Source organism: Cyphomyrmex costatus, unplaced genomic scaffold (assembly GCF_001594065.2).
Source record: "Cyphomyrmex costatus isolate MS0001 unplaced genomic scaffold, Ccosl1.0 scaffold112, whole genome shotgun sequence".
NCBI classification, from domain to species: Eukaryota; Metazoa; Arthropoda; class Insecta; order Hymenoptera; family Formicidae; genus Cyphomyrmex; species Cyphomyrmex costatus.
Window position 1 is genome coordinate 3,148,812 of NW_017275086.1, and position 20,235 is coordinate 3,169,046.

Here is a 20,235-nt window from a genome sequence, read left to right on the forward strand (position 1 = left end):
GACAAAGATAGCCTAGTCGCGATTGCTTCTGGTTGCATAACGAAAAAACGCCTCAGAATGACAAACTGTGTTACATCCCTAGTTATAGGAGTCAGTTTATTTTATGTATTTACGAGTTGCAATAGATACAAGATTCAAGAGAATAAGAATATATTTTATTTTTTTTTTATTTTATATAATTATAATTAATGTATTTTGTATTTTATTTGATTATTTAATTTAAAATAAATAAGTCGTTCATATGCATGTTACACATTTGCATTCATCTCTTTCAATCCATCATTCAATAATTTGAATAGGAATTAGCAATATTTTTTAAATATTAGATATATATTATTTTTCGTGACTGTAAGTAATTGTGGCTGATTTAATCATTCAGCAGAAAAAAAAGATCATTTGCATTCGCAAAAAATTTTTTTTCTTTCGTTTTCGCATTCGCTTTCGCTATAACTTGCACTTTCGTTACATCCCTAGAAAATAGTAAAATGTGGTGTATATTATACGAGTATATTACAACATTGGGAAATAATTTGTTACTCTTGTAGCAAAGTTTTAGTTACAGTTACTTTTTTCAGTAATTGTAATTTAATTATATTTTTTTTGTTACAAATAACTAATTTTATAGTTACTTTTATGATTACTTTACATATATGTCAACTTAATTATTATATATCTATTATTTATAAATGTAAAAGTCGAATGATCAACAGAATAAACAATATTCAGTCAACAGTAATTATTTCTTGTGATTGGAATATGCCTTTATTTTTGACAATCACCATATTTCGTAAAAAATATGTTTATATTAAGTTTTAATCTAAGATCTCCGATTGTGAGAGTATGTTTTAATCAATACTTATCTCATTATTTTTGATTGGTTATATATTATTATAATTTAATTAATATATATATAGGATTTATTTTTGATTTTTAAAAATAGAATAAAAATAATATATAGTACTTATTACGTTATAAATATATTGTTACAAATATATTTATATATATTTGTAATATTGTTAAATGGTTATTTATTTGGTTTGTAAAAGAACTTCTGAAATACTCAAAGTATCTGTCAATTTCATACTTTATTCTTTTCATATTAACGTACAAATTTGATTCTAAAAAAAATTTTTTTCAACGAAATCGCTCATATAAAATAGTTAATAATGATATTTAATTGTATAACAATAGTTATATACATATACACCATATATAACATAAATAAATATAATTGTACATATAATATTATTATTATAAATATTAATTCTGTTTTATATCTTTAAAACTTTCTGGAAGTATCCAATGTGATTCTCTATTTGTAACGATCGTAATTTTATTTTTTTCTCGATGTACGAATGAACAAGAGTAGAATTTACTTTTTTTAAGAGTTTATCTTTCACCTGAAATAGAAAATATCGATCATTCATTAATACCATGGTTTATTCTTTTTAAGGCATTATATGCTTCACAGCACATCAGATACATTATTTGATATCATTCAAGAGTCAAAAGAAAAATCATAGATAGAAGATCGATAATAATAATTGTTAAAAAAAAACTAGCTAGAGTTTACCAATAAAAAATAGACAAAATTATTTATAGTCGCAATTGTTTGTACCAGCAATAATTTTGAAAAAAACTTTAAATCAATTAAATTGGGACACCCAGTATATACGTATAAATTTACCTTGTCAATTTGTTCAGTAGAATATATATAATTAATAATGTTTGTTAACGCTACAATCATCTTAACCTTGCTGTAAAAATAAAAGTCAGATATAATTAATTAGTACATCTAACAAACTTTCATAATTTTAATTAATATGTACTTATAAAAAATATTGTTACCTGGGTATTATGCTTGTCAAATTGTCTAATATGTAATTGAGTATTAAATTATTCTTCGCATGTCTTGCAATAATAGAATGAAAAATTGTAATGGGATATTGTAATTTAGTAAAATATATCGACTTTAATTGTTTGATATAAAAAATGATGTTATCACTATTTTCAGAGCATGCTAGATATTCTAAGCGTTTATTGTCAAAATCTAATGTATATTCAGTTAACATTTCCTTCCAAGTAATATTGTGCGCTACCATCATTCCTTTACAATATGTCCATTTCTTCCATTCCGGCCAAATTCTAGAATGTTTGTTAAGTTGTTCTTTATAGAATCTAGATGATTATGAATCATTTTTGCTAACGCTATAATTGAATTGGTCTTGTTATAAAATAAAATTAATCATCTGTTACATCAATTAATTTCTTGTAATTTTATATTTTAATAAACAATAACAAATTCAAAGGTCCTTGATTTAAAAAAGAACGAAATTAAGCGGACGAGTGACAGATTAATTGTCACGCACTGCAGTTATTGAAGTGCAAGTAACAAATACATATTAAGTAATTACATCTTTATATGACCAACATTTCGGTTCTATTTGGACTATCAGCAGTGTGACGTTAAAAAATTTTTAAGTATTCTGAACTCTCCCCAAGTCGGAATACTTCATTTTTATATGTCGCAATTTTTAAATGTGATCAATTTGGCCAATAAGAAACAATATTTACTTTAACAGTCTAGCTGGATCTTAGATAGTATAATAACTTAGGTTGTATAATTCCATATGAATAAGTAAATTTATATATTATGTATGTAGTCTTGTAAACTGCGCGCCAAACAATTTTTCGGTCTTGAAACACAAACTCTATTAAACTACTATAGTAATATTACGAGTTAAACGACTAGCAATTTAACAATTTTTGATGTTTTTTTACGCATCTTAGATCTTAATAATGCTGAAGACATTGTTTCTTAGACTAGAAATAGATTACTCATTGAAAATTAAGATTGAAGATTGAAATTTAACCAATAAGGACAAAGGAATATCAGCTCCTATGATTTGATCAAATTCGAATCTTTCAATTTTCAATCTGAATCTTTAATGCGTAGTCTGATTCCAACCTTGATTGTGTTTCTCACATGTAAGATTCTATAAGATTTAGTAATTAAATCAATTAAATTAAAATCGGCTCAAATCTGTTAATGGTTAATGCAAACCCTGTCCGCTTAATTTCTGTTTTTTTAATATGTTGATAACTTGTTCCACATTGAGATTTATTTTAAAAAAACTGAATTAAAAAGAAGTATCATTCATACAGATTTGGTTTTTTATAAAGCTGTATTAATTCAGATGAGGCAGTCGTAGTACATTTCTGAGAACCTAGAGTGCATGCCCATTTAGCGGCTTCTAATCTTAAACACTTAGTAAAATTATTCTCCTCCATAATGTCTGTATATCCAATTTTTTCCAAAACGTTATCTAAGATTTTCCGGAAGTGTTCCTAAACATTGATAAATAACTTAAGTTTTATATTGATTTTTTAATTACAGTTACATATACAGTTACATTACATATACAGAAAATTTTTACTTATATTTCTCTATAATTTAAATATAACATTTTAATCTCATGAGAGAGAAATGGGTAAAAAAGTTTTTTAAATATAAAACTGATATTTCTTTTTATATGTATCAATAAAATTAAGATCTTTTGTTGATAAAATTTATTATTATACTATTTACCTTAACTTCGGAACTTTGTAGAAATGGGAAAAAACCCGATATCTGTTCTAAAATTTTGAACATAGGATACCACGCTATATAATTTGTCTCTTTTGATAAATAATATGTGAGTGCTTTGAAGATATTGAAATTGAGTTTGTTATTTGTTGACATAAAATAATATGCATCATCTATGATTTGAGCACGATTGAGAACATGTATATTAGTATATTCCCGTGAATTTAGATAGTTTCCAAGTTTTTCCCAATTATTGTTGTTGTAATTAACACGATAATATCCTGTTGTATGATGAACAACTTTTATTATTGAATATGCAATAGTATGTAAAATCCTATTTACATGTGATAGACATAAAAACATAACATATTTATTAATTTATATTCACCAGCTTGTTCTACATTGATAATGATCCAGTCGCTATTGTTAACAGGCAAATATAAATCTGTATGTGGCTCTTTTAGCCATACTTTATGGCCAATATTGGGATTCTTTTGTGTAATATAAGTTACATATATCGACCACTTTTTAGGGTATGGTTCAGCTATATATACTTTAACCTCGTTTGGGGAAGACATTCGCTGCGACACCTGCAGCACAGGATAGCGTTCTTGTTTCGCCCACTGAGTGAATATCTCTATTATGTTCGTATATTCCTTATATTCTTCAGGTACTTCGGTAATTATGTTATTTTGTATGACATTCAAAAAGTATTCGAGAGTTGAAGTCGAAGTATTGACAGATTTAAATTTGCTAAATTTATAAAATTTGATATTAAAGGCTATAACAGATGGCATTACAAATATGTATATATACGAATACTATTTAATTTATTTATATATTATTTATATGCAACTTTTAATTATAATATCTATTATAACATTCGACTTTTGTAGGTAATAAATACTAATAATATATTATGTTATAGTTATTATACTTACTTATTCTCTTGAATATTATACTTACTATTTTGATATATAATCGTTGATACTTATGTCAAGTATTTCTTCAGGTAGCGCTTTATCCAATGAGCGTATAAAAATAGGTGCTACAACAATTATAATCTCTATTACAAAATGAGTTAAAGTATATTTAAAATAGTTTAAATACGGCTTTAAATTCTGATATGCAATTAATTTGATAGAAATGTATAAAATTTAAATTTTTAACACACATATGTATTTAATACACATTTTTTAATACACATATGTATTTTTTGTCTTACTAAAATATGTACCATAGTAAAACTGATGAAGATTTCTAATAGATTTACATAAAAACATACATTGAAAACATAGAATAACATTTTTTCACATAAAATATGTATTTCCTATGGACAATTTTTTAACTATATTTTCTTTTTCTTACCTCTAACATAATAAGTTAAAGGAAAAAGTGAAGCAATGTCAGATGATGTATCAACTTCGTCTATGAGAGACATATTATAGTAATCATTCAAACGGAGAGACTCATGTTGAAATTTTACAACAAATAAATCCATCAATTGGGGATGTTCGTGCTAGAAATGAAAAATTGAATGTAATTAAATTGTTGTTCAACCGCAGCATATAGTAATGCACATTATTCACAATTATTAAGTAAAAATGTTTACTATTGTTAATACTAATTTAAAAATTTATTAATAATTTTAAAAATAAGTTCCAGTTTATAATAAAAATTATATATGCATTCAAATTATTTGTCGCAAATTTTTATATCTCAGCCACAAATTACGTCAATTTAAGAATGCGTTTTATTTTATATAGCAATATATTTTTATATTTTAGATTATAATATTAATCAGTATTTGTAATTATATAGAATTTTTAATGATATATAGGATATTTATAGAACAACCTGTTTAACTATTTTCATTGCCAAAAATGTAGCAATACCCTCGTTTAACCAAAGATAAGACCATGAAGATTGAGCCAAGAGATTACCAATGTATTGATGTGCCATTTTACGTGCTATCATGAATGCCATTTCAAATTTCTTGGCAATAAAATCTAATTTTTTGTCGTAGAGAACATCTGTCTCTCTAAAAAATAATAAAACGACTTAGTTAAAAGTCTTGTTATTATATTATGTATAAGTAGCAAATTTAATTTTTATCTAATATATAAATGATATCTTTTTAATATATAATACAAGTAATATGAGTTGTAAATATACATTTACAGATTTATTATAAAACGTTGTATCAAGTTATGTTTTTCCGTTATTTAATATTTAATATTAGAACCAATTTGAGTTGTAAGTTATCAATAACATTAAACGCATTTCTTTAAATAAAGATTTAAATTTCTTTTCTTTATATGAAAGCATTACCTATGAAGGACAATTCCCCAACTTGACATGCCAGTGTCTTGGAAACCAGGAATTATAACATGAGTCACTGTTAATGGATATATTATGTCGTCATATTTGAGTTTTAAATGAAGTGTGGCAATTTTAGCGATTGTGTGTATCCATTTTACTTGTTGTTCTACGTTTTTTCTACACCACACGTTTGAATCATTAAGGCGTTTAAATTTGTGTAATATAATCATTATATGGTAAGGAGATATTTTAACGGTTGTTTCGAAACGTGACCAATTTTTTCCCAACCTAACTTTAAAATTGTCAATAGCTTCTGTATTCGATAAAACACTGTAATATTGATCATGCTTTACGGAAATAGTAAAATTGGTTCTAATATTCGGCTCATCCCAGCACGGAAATAGTTGTCGAGCCCCAGCTCCTTGCAAGTCAGCTGCAAATAACCACCTTTAACACATTAACAATAAATATTTTTTAATTTTTAATTATTATCGGCATGTAAGTATTAAGAAATTAATTACTTGGAGCGAGATAGAGTAACGATGAGTAATTAAATGCGCAATAAGATTTTCAGTAAAAATTGTATTTATTTTATACCATTTGATTTTCAGAGTATGAAGTAAATAAATTTTTACTGAAAATTTTATTGCTCATTTAATTACCACGTGCAGTTACTCTCATTAGTTTACATATTTGTTACTTTAGATTTGTTTTTCAAATATCGAGAGACCATTGATTAAATCATGGTATTATTAAGAAAATGTTAAAATACGATAAGAAACATTTTGAAAATAATATGTGTTACCATTTTTCACTAAGCTTACTCATTATATTCTCTATGTGCAATCTATTTATATAATATAAATCAAATAGATATGTTCTATTATGTAATATTTATATTACAAAATGTTAATGATATAGATTTATATTGTATTATTTAAATTTTAAATATATATATATATATAATATTTATACAAATTTAAAAGTAGAACTACTAGCGTTTTTAAAATAACTTTTAGTAGATGTACTTAAATTTACTAGATTTATGCTACTCACGTCTTTTTATTATTAAAGTCTTTGTCATTTTTTCCAGTAATCCCTCCTGTATTGTCAGGTATACTCCCAAGAAATTTCACGATTACTCGGTAAGTATCTATGCCTTGCAGGAAAGGATAATCAAAAATAATATCGATAGTTTGCTGTTTTTTGTGCACTATGTGCTCCTTAGGAGCAATCTCATTATTCATGCCATTAGCAAAATAACGAATTTTTGTTGCCACTGTATTTATTACCAGATTGCGTGCATGTAAACGTAATACACGTTTTTTATTAATATCTTGAAATAATAGAATAGATTCACCATAGAAAACAAATTCGTTTTCTTTTCGTCGCTTAGAAATAAATTTTATAAACGTTCTATGAACTGGTCTCCTACGAAACAGTGTTTCACGAATATATTCTTGTTGGTAGTCAACTTCGTCCTTAAATAATATTAAAGTGACGTTGTAGGCTATTGGTTTTATTGATAATTGATGTTTATCTGACTCAATATTGTCAGTAGCAGACGTTGAGATAAATATTAGATTAATGCTTAACAATATTTTTAATAATTCCATCATTGTCATTTCTGGTACCTGTGTAACAACATTTTTTTGTCATAAAGAAGGAAAGCAAGAATAGCAAAACAAAGTTTCCGGAATTACAAGTTATACATATATCGATACAATGGAAAGTAATGAAAAATACAAAACCAATTCCCATAATTTTGTTAAAAATAATCTGGATGAAGTAACTAATTATTTGTTTATACATATACTCGTGTGTGTATACAAACTGTATTGTTTTATTTTTACTAACATAATATGATGGAATTTTACCACATCAACACTAATTTGTTCAAGATTTATAATTTATAATGTAGCTGTAATATTACGACATTCTTTCAATTACTTATACATTATTGATTTATATCTTATTAATCTGTATTGATTTTAATTAATAATTCGTAGAAAAGTTTTTAATCAACAAAGTATAATTCTTGTTTAAATTATATCAACTTATTAGATAAATCTTTGATAAATAATTTTTATTAATAAAACATTTGTATTTTTAATAAATATAATAAAATATTTTCAGAATTTTATAATTAAAAGTTTATGGTACTTATCATAATATATGATATTTTAATAATAATTTATTAATATTGTATTATATAATATTCTATTATAAATAATGAAAATTTAAATACATTCTTTTAAAATTATTACAATATTATTTTCTTAAATAACATTACATATTTTTTGTATTTTATGAACTGTAACCATTGTATTAGATCTGTTTTTTGTTTCTGCACTGTCTGAACTAGTGCACACAGTGAATTTCTATTTTATTTAAAAAAAAAGTATATAATTTCTTTTCAAGATAATTAATAATCTTGAATTAATTCTTCCAGAATTGAAAAAAGTTTTAGAAATTGAAAGAAATAGTGCTGCATTCATATTTTTGCATTATTTAAAATATATATTTTGTTATACATTTATCTCTTTATAAAAAAGAGTTAAAATATTTCTTATCAATTACCTTTTATTTAAAAATTGTATAACTAACTGGTTGAAATTTACCATTAATAGTTGGTCGCTATTAATAAAAGGCACATGTTTCTATAATCACCTTGTTGTTATGAGAGTTTTCCGAATACTGACGGTGACATCAATAACTCATAATAAATATATGATGTCGTAAGAACAAACTACAAGGTTATATGTATTTTCAATAACATAATAACTAAAATTGTATATGTCGGGTAATAGATATTTTAGTTATTAGTACAGTCAAATTAATATTGGTTTTATATTTTTAATTTATGTTATTATTTTTTCTAAAAAATATGTATATACTCGATTAAAAAATCGAAGTTGTAGATTTAACACTAATATTCTTTATATCTTATAATAAATAATTTCCTTGTAAAATATATGTATATATCTACATAATAAATGTATTAAGCTTTTTTTCTCTTTTTTTTAATGTGATGTGACAGAAAATGCTTGTTGAAAAAGGAAACTGTAAGCTGTTCGACGAAGTACTATAGTAATAAAATTCTATACATTTTATATGATAAATAATATTCAGTTTACATAGTACAACGATACATAAGATAATGATGAAATATGTATTACAGAAAGTATTTATAAAATCACTGTATATCATTGTATAAATAATATGTATAAGTTTGACATCTGTTATAATGGATTTCCGTCAATAAATGTGCATAAGATCAACATATTTATTATTGATAAAAAGCTAATTAAAATCAATCGATAAACTGCAAGTGCTATTAGATTTATATTAGAAATTTAAAACGTATATTTTCAAATTTCACATACACACACACACGCACGGACACACAAAACGTATGTACATACGAGATCATAATCGATTGATATCGATGAAAACAAAAGAACAGACTTTTAAATCATTTTTATCTTGACGGACGTAAGAGTCGCCCATCCTTTTTTGACAAACTGCTAACAGCAATAATGGATCGTAAGGAGGTACGAAAAAGTTATTTTACGCAGGATACACGTTCACTATTCAAAAGCGAGGAAGGTATATGTACATGTAATAAATTAAATTCTCACAACAAAATATTTCTGGTTATGTGAATTGTATATTTTTTCCGCGTAATATTTACAATAATATTTATTAATTAATTTGACAATAATGAGATAATATATTCTAAGAAGTATTACTTTTTTGTCAAAGTGTATATATGTGTATATGTAAATATATGTATATGTACATATATACATATATATATTTGTTAAAGATAATAAAAGAACTTCTTGACTCTAATATATTCAGTTATTATACATGACAGGTATACTTATTAAGTTATTACATAAAATTTAATATTTATGAAAATATAAATTCTCAATTAATTAATATAGAAGTGTACAGTCGTATTAAAATTTAATGTCACTTTTAAGTAACATTAATTTTATTAGTATATAATTTTGTTGTTTTAGAATATCAAATTTCGTAATAAGGCTTATCTTTTTATTGTTACATTTTACTCATTTACCTAGCATCTTAAATAACTCAACAACATCACCGTAATCAAAATTTATTGAAAACTTTAGTGATTGTGAATTTGTCTGAAAACATTCTAATATATATTTTGTTTCAGAAATGTGATTTTCTATCTCGCGTTTGACATCCAAAAATATATATCCGTGTCTACTTTTCACATAATCGTTTATCTAAAACAAATTATATTAACTAATAATTTTACATTCTATACGATAAAATAAAGTAACGTGCATTTACAGTTTTTATATATTATCACTTAGAATAAGGAAGCATATAAAAGATGTATAAGTAGAGATAAAGATAAATTAATAGTAAAAAGCTAAAAAATGAACGTAATGCATAAATTATTTTACCATTTTAAATTGTCTTTCGGTGTACATATATTTAATAATACGCTTTATTATATCCAAGAAGTTGAGATTTCTAGAAGAAATTTATAATCAATATCGTATGTAATGGATTTTTATTTTGTACACTGTAGTATACGTTTATATAAGTAATATTATTACCTAGGTTTTACTGCTTCAACATTCATAAGTATGGTAGAAAGCATTATGTCATCGTTTGCATGATATGCAATAGCAGAAAAAAATATATTATTGTAATCATTGTCTAATATTTTGACATTTGATCTTATTATTTTCAAATATTCGATGATTACATTTGGTTCCTTAACGCACGGCAAATATTCTAGCAATACATTATCAGTTTCTTTAGTATACAAATTGTATATTTGATACCAAGTATTAGTACTGTTTGTTATCATTAAAGCTCCACAGGCTACCCATTTTTGCAATGGAATTCTGCAATATAATAAAAAGAATAAATATTTGTTATAAAAATTTTATTTTGTTTAATTTAGTGTCTTGTATCTTGACTGAATAACAAATAGAGCGTCATGTAAAGTACAAAATGTAACAATCAAAATCATGTTTAAAAAATAAATTACTTGTGCATAACAGCAAGCTTCATGTAGGTTTGTAATTCTTTGTAAGCCGTTTCTCTACAAATTTTATCACCAAAGAAACATGCCCATTCCGCAGCTTCTTCCCTTATAGATATAGCATGAATATGATCGTAAACTTGATTGTAGTATCCAATCTCTTCAAAAAGATTGTGTACAATACTTAGCATATGTGCCTAAAAATATTTAAATAACAATGAATTTATTGTATCAATTGTTTGTTGTTTATATTAAGATGATCAATTCCTAAAGAAAGTACAGAGGAACATATAAAAACAATTTAATATTAATTATTGTAATTAAATTTTAATAAACTAACATTTTTTAAATAATTATTAATGAAATATATAAAAAATATAATATTGTTATATTTTTAAACATACTAATATACTTGATGTATTATATAATATCACATGATGAACTCACTACAAAAATTACGTCAAGTTACGAGATCACATTTTATTTTTTTAAATTGTAATTTTTTAAAATTGTTTTTTAAATTTTCTACTGAATGTACTATTTTATGATTAACATATATTTGAGTTTTTTAATATAAAAAATTATAAAATTTTTTATATAATAGTTGAAAATTATTTATATACAGGGTGTCACGTAATTTTTTTTCATCGCTTGTGATAGAAAAGAACTTACGTGACACCCTGTATATATCTTAGTTACGCTCGTAAACAATATTAATATGAAAAGAGTAAATGTGTCAATATATGTACAAATTTTGTTTTACAAAATATAAAATTAAAAATTTTTTCTCATCTGCTATTAAATTTCTAGTTTTTATCCAAATAGGATTTAAAAAAATGTAATAAAATTTTTCCAATTGTAATATTTTATATTTTTGAAGTGTGTAATTTACCTCACAGAATATCATTAATGTATAAGCTCTATAGTAGAGCCTATATGTTTCTTGTGTGTAACAATTTAATATTTGATATATTTTTATAAAAATCTGTTACCTTCATAGGTTCAGCTTCTGGATGAGAGAATATATTTGAATGAATAAACATGTGTCTAAGAATTTTAAACATAGGATACCATGCTACATAATTTTTTTCTCGCCATAGGTATGATGTAAGATTTTTAAACATCTCAAAATCAAGTTGTTTCATCATAAAAAAGTGATATGCATCATCAATGATTTGCGCACGATTTAAAACATGTATCTTGTAATATCTATACGAGTTTAGATGTTTTGCAAGTCTTAGCCAATTTTCCTTATCATACATGACACGATAATATCCTATAAAATAAATAAATACATTCTAATGATTATTTAATTTTTTTGATTTATTTAAAAATGTGTATTTAAAAATTATGAATTTCTTTCTTTATCTACAAATATATGTAAATATAATAATACAAAAATTGCATATTTTATTATTTAAAAAATGCAAAGTACATATTCATATAATATTTTATTAATGAGTGCAGTTTTTAGAAAGTAAATGTATACATTAACTGTGTAAGTTTATATGGAGCTAAAAAATGATTGAATTGTATATAAAATTTAACGTATTTCAACTTTGCTTACAACTAAAATTATACATCAATTTCATATGTTACCTATATATAATATTTCGAGCATTAAGAAATAAAAAATACAAATGGAAGGAAGGAATAATTTAACTTAAATTTTTAGTTAAACTTAAATGTAACATAAGAGCGAAATAAATTCATCAAATATTCACCAAGTTGTTGTAAATTGACTATTATCCAATCATTCATATTAAGTGATAAATTTATAAAAAACTTTTCAGAGGTTATCCATTCTTGAAAGAAAGGCCAAGTAATGCTAAAATTAAGATTCGTTTGTGTAGTGTAAGTTACAGGTATCCACCATTCGTGTTGTTCAGACGTATTACGCATTTCTGACCATATTATTGTGCGACCATTATTATAATTTCGTATCACTTTTAATACAGGATATTGATTTTTCGTGATCCAAAAGTTCATTACTTCCTTTATATCAAACATGTTTTCGTGATCAGATTTATCTAAAGCAGTTTGCATAACGTCCCACAAATTGTTGACGGATGCTATTTTAACAGGCTTATTACCCATACAGCATAGTAAGTTGCAGCAACATTGATGTAATGTTTCCAATGTTACCTCAATATTGTTGGAATGTTGCGGTTCGTCGAAAGTATCAACATGATCTGTCCTATATATGGATTAAATTTATAAAATTTAACACTGTTGATAATAAACACATTTTTCGCAATGGATTTTATTACATCAAACAACTTATACTTATGTAATAATTTGAAATAAATTTTAAATATAACGGACAGACAAAACGCTACCTCGATAAATTTAAGATACTGTACGTATTTTACTGTATTTATGATACTGTACGTAACTCGAATAACACAAAATCTTGTACAGATAAAATATAATATCTCAAAAATAAGACATTTGAGAAAAAAATTTTTATTAGTTAAAGTTTCATTAGTAAAAGTTAAAGTGTTACAAAAATAGGATTTTAACAAATGCATATTAAATGACGATACTTAATTGATCTTGAGTGCAAGTATGAAGAAACTTTCGAAGTCAAATTTAAAATTTACATATGTGAAGTTGGCACCTAACTTAAAAAAAATTTTTATTATTCAATAGAGCTAGATTTGTATTCGTTTGTACCTTCTTTTTCGTTTGTATCTATGGGATTGAAAGAAAAACGAAACAAACTGCGGTACAAACGTCTACAAGCGATCCCGAAACAGCACCTGCATTCAGATTTAAAATACCTTCAAAAACGGCGAAGTTAGCTCTCTCCTATTTTGAAAATTCAATACAATCTTCGCCTGAGAAATACAAACGAAACGATTGCAGTACAAACGGGTACAAATGATGCTGACTCAGATGGTACTCTGAAAATTACTGTATCTTAAAGTGGGGTGTTAACATTTTTTTAAATTTTATATTTCTTTCAATTTCTTAAGGTACAAACGAAAAGGAAAATGGTACAAACGGATACAAACCTAGCTCTATTGAATGTGTATAATAAAAAAATTCTTTCTTCAAGTCGGGTGCCAATTTCATATAGGTAGATTCAAAATTTACGGAAATTCTCACTTTTTATTCAACGCTTTTAAAACATAGACGTACGCTACAAGAATTTGTTTTTTTAATGTTTTCTTACACTTTATTACATTTTATGATATAAAATTGCGAAATATTTTAATGTAAAAGTAAAAATAAGAGAAACAACCAATGATCTTAAAATTTGACAAATATTATCAAGGTGATCATATAATAACTCTGACCAACATTCAAAAGATTTTAGCCGTCAGTCGGACATTTCGAATAATGCTAATGCAAATGCTCTGAAAGAATCTTATTAATGCTACAATAATATTAAAAAGTGAGAATTTCTATTAAAAATTTGAAGTTTAAGAGAACTCTTCCATTATTACATATACATACGCTTAAATTAGTATCATCGTGTGTTTGATACATTTGTTGAAACTCTACAACTTTCATTTCACTATGAATCTTTTATTCAAATGTCTTATTTCGAAATATTTTACCGAAAAGAGTCTTTTTTAGCATCTAGTATACTTTTAAATAATACTTACTGATTTTTTAAATAATTGTAGATACCCTTTTTAAATACCTTATCGGAAAGTAGATGATATAACATGCGTATGATAAGAAACGCTACAATGATTAAAATATATAATAAATTATTTAAATGTTTATAATAAATTTGTTTTATTGTCCATATGTTTTCGTGAACGTGCGTAATTAGATTTTAAGGACGTTCTCCGAAAAATACATTTTCTTTAGATTTTTCTAAAACTTACAGAAAAAGCTTATTTCAATGTCTTGAACATGTGCTTTAAAACTTAATATTCGGAACGGGATTAAAAAAATCAAGATATTCCACTTGAAAGTTAAAGCGTTTAACATAGGATTCCTATCTAAAGTTTATTCAAAAGTGTTCTTTTTATTCACTATTAAAAAATTTTTCTTGACAATTTTTTGAAACAATGAGACAAATTTGATATCACAAGGAATAATATGAAATTTATCTGAATATGGCTTCCGGGGTAAATGATTAGGGAACCTCCCCAATGACCTTGACCTTGACATATGTTGTCAAGGAAGTGACCCTGAAACCTCCAATAGGTTTTAGCCGTCGCTCGCCCTTCGTTAAAAAGTTATGAACAAAAGAAAAGTTTCAAAAATAACTTAATTATTTCTGCTGTATATACAATATTAACTATTTTGCACATGTTTTGATTTTCTACGCGAAGCGATTCTAACTCCCTCCTCTAGTCTCCATTGTCCGTTTATATAGAGACAGTTTTTAGAGATACACGTTTTTAGAGAACGTGCAAATATTTGCAAAGTAATGGTTCTATTCTGCCTTCTATGTCAGTATATATATTATAAATTCTAAATTTATATACTGTGACTATTTTTTATTTCAACCCCATTTCTATCTTACGAAGGAGCTCACACTGCCATATCGTTTTATGTTGTAAACTATATGCATGAACGCTATTATCCAAAACTTTTCCTTTAAAAATTATGAAAATATATTTTAACTTTTTTTAGTGAAAAAACTTATCAATTTGATGACAAGATTTGACTTGAATTAGGACATTACCATCACGTTATTTCGTACTTTATCTTTACATGTTTGATTTTTATATTTAATTTATTTTCATTTGTACTGAAGAGGACCCGAATGAGGGTCGAAATGTATACGTTTTTATTGTTCATTATTGAATAAAATTTTATATATAAAGAATACACACTGACAAGTGGTGTCGGCTCACATTGGCATTTTATCGTTTTTTTAAAATTTATTTATATGAGCCTTGTAATAATTTTATTATTTAATTTCTATTGTATAAATGTGGACAGTTATTTTTATTTGTTTATGACATTGACATTCAGGTCGTTATAATTATTTAATTATTTATTTTTACCTTTATTATAACGGAAAGAAGAATATGATTTGATCCCATAGGGTTCCTCAATTTGTAATACAATAGGTGGCGTATTAATGATAGATTCCAAATGAAGAGTTTCAAATCGATTTCGAACTATAATTAAATTCATCATTTGAAGATCTGTGAAATTCTAGAGATAAATATTTTAATGTAATGAAATGAATGTTGGATTGAAAGAAATTCGATATTTATATTAGCAATATACATTAGAGCGTTGCTAAAAAGTTTCGAAATTTTAACTCCCTTAAACAAGATATTTACTAAAAGTTTTTAGCGTTTAAAGAACGCTTCGAAAATTAAACACGAACATGATGTATTTATCTAAATTTCAATATATTCGTTTAATTTTCGTAATGTACCCCAAACAAATTTTTTAATAACTTTTTATATCCAGAAAATTAAAATTATAAAAAATACTATTCTTTTACTTATATTTATTTAAAGGAAAAGTCAACTCTTTTTTAACATTCTTTTTAATAAAATACAATAGAAAATATTTTTAATTATTATAAATTTTAGAATTTATAATAATTAAAAATAATAATATTTTATATAATATTTTATTTAGAAAGATATTGAGAAGCAGACGATTTATAAAATAATATGCTACATAATATTGATATTTGGTTAAAGCAATTTGGAAAAACTTATTTTAAACTTTTATACCATTATTTTATATTATTATAATTTGTTAAAACATCGAGATTCAGTGTGTGTTGGCTGATTATTTATTTATAATTTAAATTCTATAATATAAGAATAGTTGCACAATATGTTCAATTTTTAATAATAAATAAGCATAAACATGTAAAAGTTTTCCATATTGTGATTAAGATATCAAAAAGAATTTTTCTTTAACTGTGTAAACAAAGCTAATGTTTGATAACGCGAATAATATACATATATAAAGAAGATAACCTTGTCTAGAACATGCATTCCCAAAAACATAGCAATACCCTCATTTAACCATATGTCAGTCCAACTAGATAAAGTGATTTTATTTAAAAATTGATGCGTCACTTTACGTGCTACTAAAGATGCAATTTCTGTCTTGCGCTCAATAGAATTCCATTCTTCATTATAGACAACATCTTTTTCACTAAAAAAATTAATATAGTGAATATATTTTGCTTATATTAATATTTATATATAAAAATCTCTTCTTTAACATATTATTTTTTCTTAAAGCAAAAAACAAATTATAAAAAAATACAATAATGCTTATAAGATTTTCGCAGGTATTTACTTCAAAGATACCAAAGAATTTGCGGATTATTACCGTGTCGTAATCTGTATTATGGTGTTACACCCATGACGAGCGGGTTCACAAATTCTCACTCGCGCCTTTATCAGTATGGATATACTGATAAAGTGATTATCAGTGCGCTCCTCACCCTGATGAAGTGAAGAGCAAGGTTTGCGAAACGTTGACATTAGCAATAGATCACTACACGGAGATAACCAAATCCTCTGGTATTTTAAAAAAGTACAATTCATTCTTGTATATGTAAAATATATTACCTATAAAATATGATTCCCCAGTTTGGCAAGCCATCATCTCGATGATATGGAATTACGACATGATTCGTTGTTGATATATCATTCAACTTATCATCCTGGAAATATTTGTCTCTCAAGTATGTCGTAGAAGCTACAATAACTTGTAAAGTAAAATGCATCAGTTCTACTACTGATATGTCTCTGACCCATAGTGCAATGTTTCCATTATCAGAATAAAGCGCGTCCAATTCGCTTACTGCAATTGCGACAAGATGAGGATGCATTGCAGGAGTAGTTTGAAAATTTACTCTCACCGTATTCATATTAATATTCTTTCTTGTTGCTGCTGGCATATTTGATATAGCAACGAAATGTTTAGGATGAAAAACGGTGATATTAAATGTGGCCTTAAACATTAATTCATTTAGAGACGGAAATACATATTGCCCTCCGATAGTATTCTGAAAGCCACCTGCTGAGTAGATCCACCTATCACATTTTTTAACAACATATATTAGATAATAATAAATTTGACATAAAAATATTTAAACAAAGTAATAATATTAAAACGACTATACAGCCAAGCTAGATTTTAGTACTATGTATAACTGTGCGTATTAATTGTTCTAAAATAAAATAAAATACAAACGTTTTGATCTCTATCAGATTATCCTCAGTGTATGCATTAGGTACATATGAAAGTAATTTCGAATTATTAAACGTATAACAGAAATCGGATTATTACATATCGGTTATATTAAATTTCAAAAATGCTCGCAAATTTTACGATAGCTATGTATACATGCAACTATATACATAATATGTTTCTGCTTATTATTCAAAAATAATGCAGCTCAAATTATCGTATGCAAATCAAGAGTAATATATAACCTAATTATTAAGAATATAATATCTGATAAAAAAAACTAGTAAAATATATTCCCAATTTTTTACATTATACTGTGTAGATAAATTTACAGGAAAGTAATTGTAAAATTGGTTACATAAAGTATAATGAAAAAATTATGGATTATGCTAGTCATTCTTCAGTTTTTGTACTCTTGACATATACTTGGATTATAGATTACTTATATGGTTTGCATAGCATAGAATAATTTAACTACGTTAAATTTTTAAATAGAAAAACTGAATCTACACTGACATAAGTAAGTTGAATGCATACATAGCTGTATCGTTGCTATATATGATTTGCGAGCATTTTAAAAAATGTAATGTAATAATTGATGTATAATAATATAATGCAAATTTTCTGTTTAATCATTTGAAATTATTTTTGTGTGTATTAAGAATAAAGTTTGAAATGTTTATATTTTATTTTATTTTGAACGGTTGGTGCACAATTATATATACCACTAAAACCTAACTTGGCGTAACCTTTTATTGTTACAATCTTAACTATATATATAATGTGTATTATTGCATCATAAATATAAATAACGTTTACAATATTAGAACAAGAAATAATGGAAAATAAATGGAATAATTACATCATATAATATTTCAAATTTATATGTAATTTATTTAAAATAAAAAAATTTTCTGGTAAGAAAGATATAAACAAATTTTCTTTAAATTTTGTATTAGCTAAAAATCTTTAGGTACTATTTTTTATATAGTAATATTTGTTATATAATATTTATCGTAAAAGAATTTATATTGAATATTATATATTAAATTAAACAATATGTTTTGAATCTCTGATATAAAAAATATTTTAATGGTATAATTTTATTGAACGATGTTTAATTATACACATAACGTGTATACTCACTTAAGTTTCCTTTCATCATCTAAATATGAAGTTATGACAAAGCCATCCGCATTTTCGCGATCAGTTATAGTACCATGGTATTTCATTTTGAAAATGTAGGACCCAATCGTTATCAAATCATGAAAATGAAAGGTACAAACAAACAATTTATATTGACAAGTATAATTCGATGCTTTATAGACCCTCCTCGATATTTCATGAAATAATGAAGCCGATTTATCCATGTCTACAAACACTGAATGCAAATTTATTCGTTGCGTAGGGTGACGTACGATAATGTTAACGTTGGATTCGCCATAGAAAGTATAATTTGTAACAGAGTGAGGAAGTGATATTTTGATATCATAATGCAATGCTATTATATATGATGGATGTAAAAAAATCAGATTATTTTCTGAATTTTTTCCGGCAACAATAGTTATTGTAACAAAGAATATTAAATTGATATTTAATAACAGCTTTAAGAATGTCATGCCGTTTATCATTGTAGATATCTGTAAGTACAAATTCTTTCTGTTAAAAAAAAAACGAAATACTCAATACAAGGTTACTTTAATGTGATCTTAATTTTGATGATTAAAAAAGAGGAAAAGAAAATAATTCAAATAAATTTTGTTTTAAATGCATTTTCATTTTATCAATTTAAATCATAAATAACGCGATATTAAGGGTTATATATGAAATGTCTAATGAAAATCATATATATTCTCTCTTTATATATATTTCTTCTATGTAAAATTCTTTCTATATTCAAAAAGATTTATTTAAATATTATTTTTCGATAACTCTCTCACCTTATATATTAAACTTACATACGATAAGAATCAATTCTAAATATCAAGACAAACGAGTTTTATCCAATGTGGCTGATCTTGAAATATGTCAACCTAACTATTCTTACTGTTTTGAAAGAATACAAAACATTAAACAATATATGTCATCACCTGATATCATAAGGAGTTATATGTGATGATATGTATTCTTTAACCTAAGGGTAACC

General features: G+C 25.1%; 1 protein-coding gene across 1 annotated transcript; it reads right to left on the reverse strand.

Annotated features, from left to right (window-relative positions):
- Positions 1–1,844: 1,844 nt before the first annotated feature.
- Positions 1,845–19,708, reverse strand: LOC108776913 (aminopeptidase N). Its single transcript, XM_018543665.1, has 16 exons — positions 19,236–19,708; positions 17,465–17,932; positions 16,862–17,042; positions 15,920–16,073; positions 14,558–14,678; positions 12,668–13,140; positions 11,936–12,219; positions 10,950–11,140; positions 5,918–6,355; positions 5,444–5,627; positions 4,955–5,105; positions 4,553–4,634; positions 3,975–4,339; positions 3,590–3,867; positions 3,173–3,348; positions 1,845–2,160 (listed from the first exon to the last, which is right to left on the reverse strand). Exons 1-16 carry the CDS (start codon positions 19,706–19,708, stop codon positions 1,845–1,847), a joined length of 4,335 nt encoding a protein of 1,444 aa, XP_018399167.1.
- Positions 19,709–20,235: the final 527 nt, after the last annotated feature.

Bases quoted from the DNA above. Each gene is read 5' to 3' on its own strand.
- LOC108776913 (XM_018543665.1), bottom strand. From the start codon at position 19,708: ATGACATTCTTAAAGCTGTTATTAAATATCAATTTAATATTCTTTGTT. The intron at 17,043-17,464 runs GTAATATATTTT...TAATTTTTTTAG, and splicing joins TGGGGAATCATATTTTATAG to TGAAAAAGATGTTGTCTATA. The intron at 5,106-5,443 runs GTTGTTCTATAA...TTTCATTTCTAG, and splicing joins CAATGAAAATAGTTAAACAG to CACGAACATCCCCAATTGAT.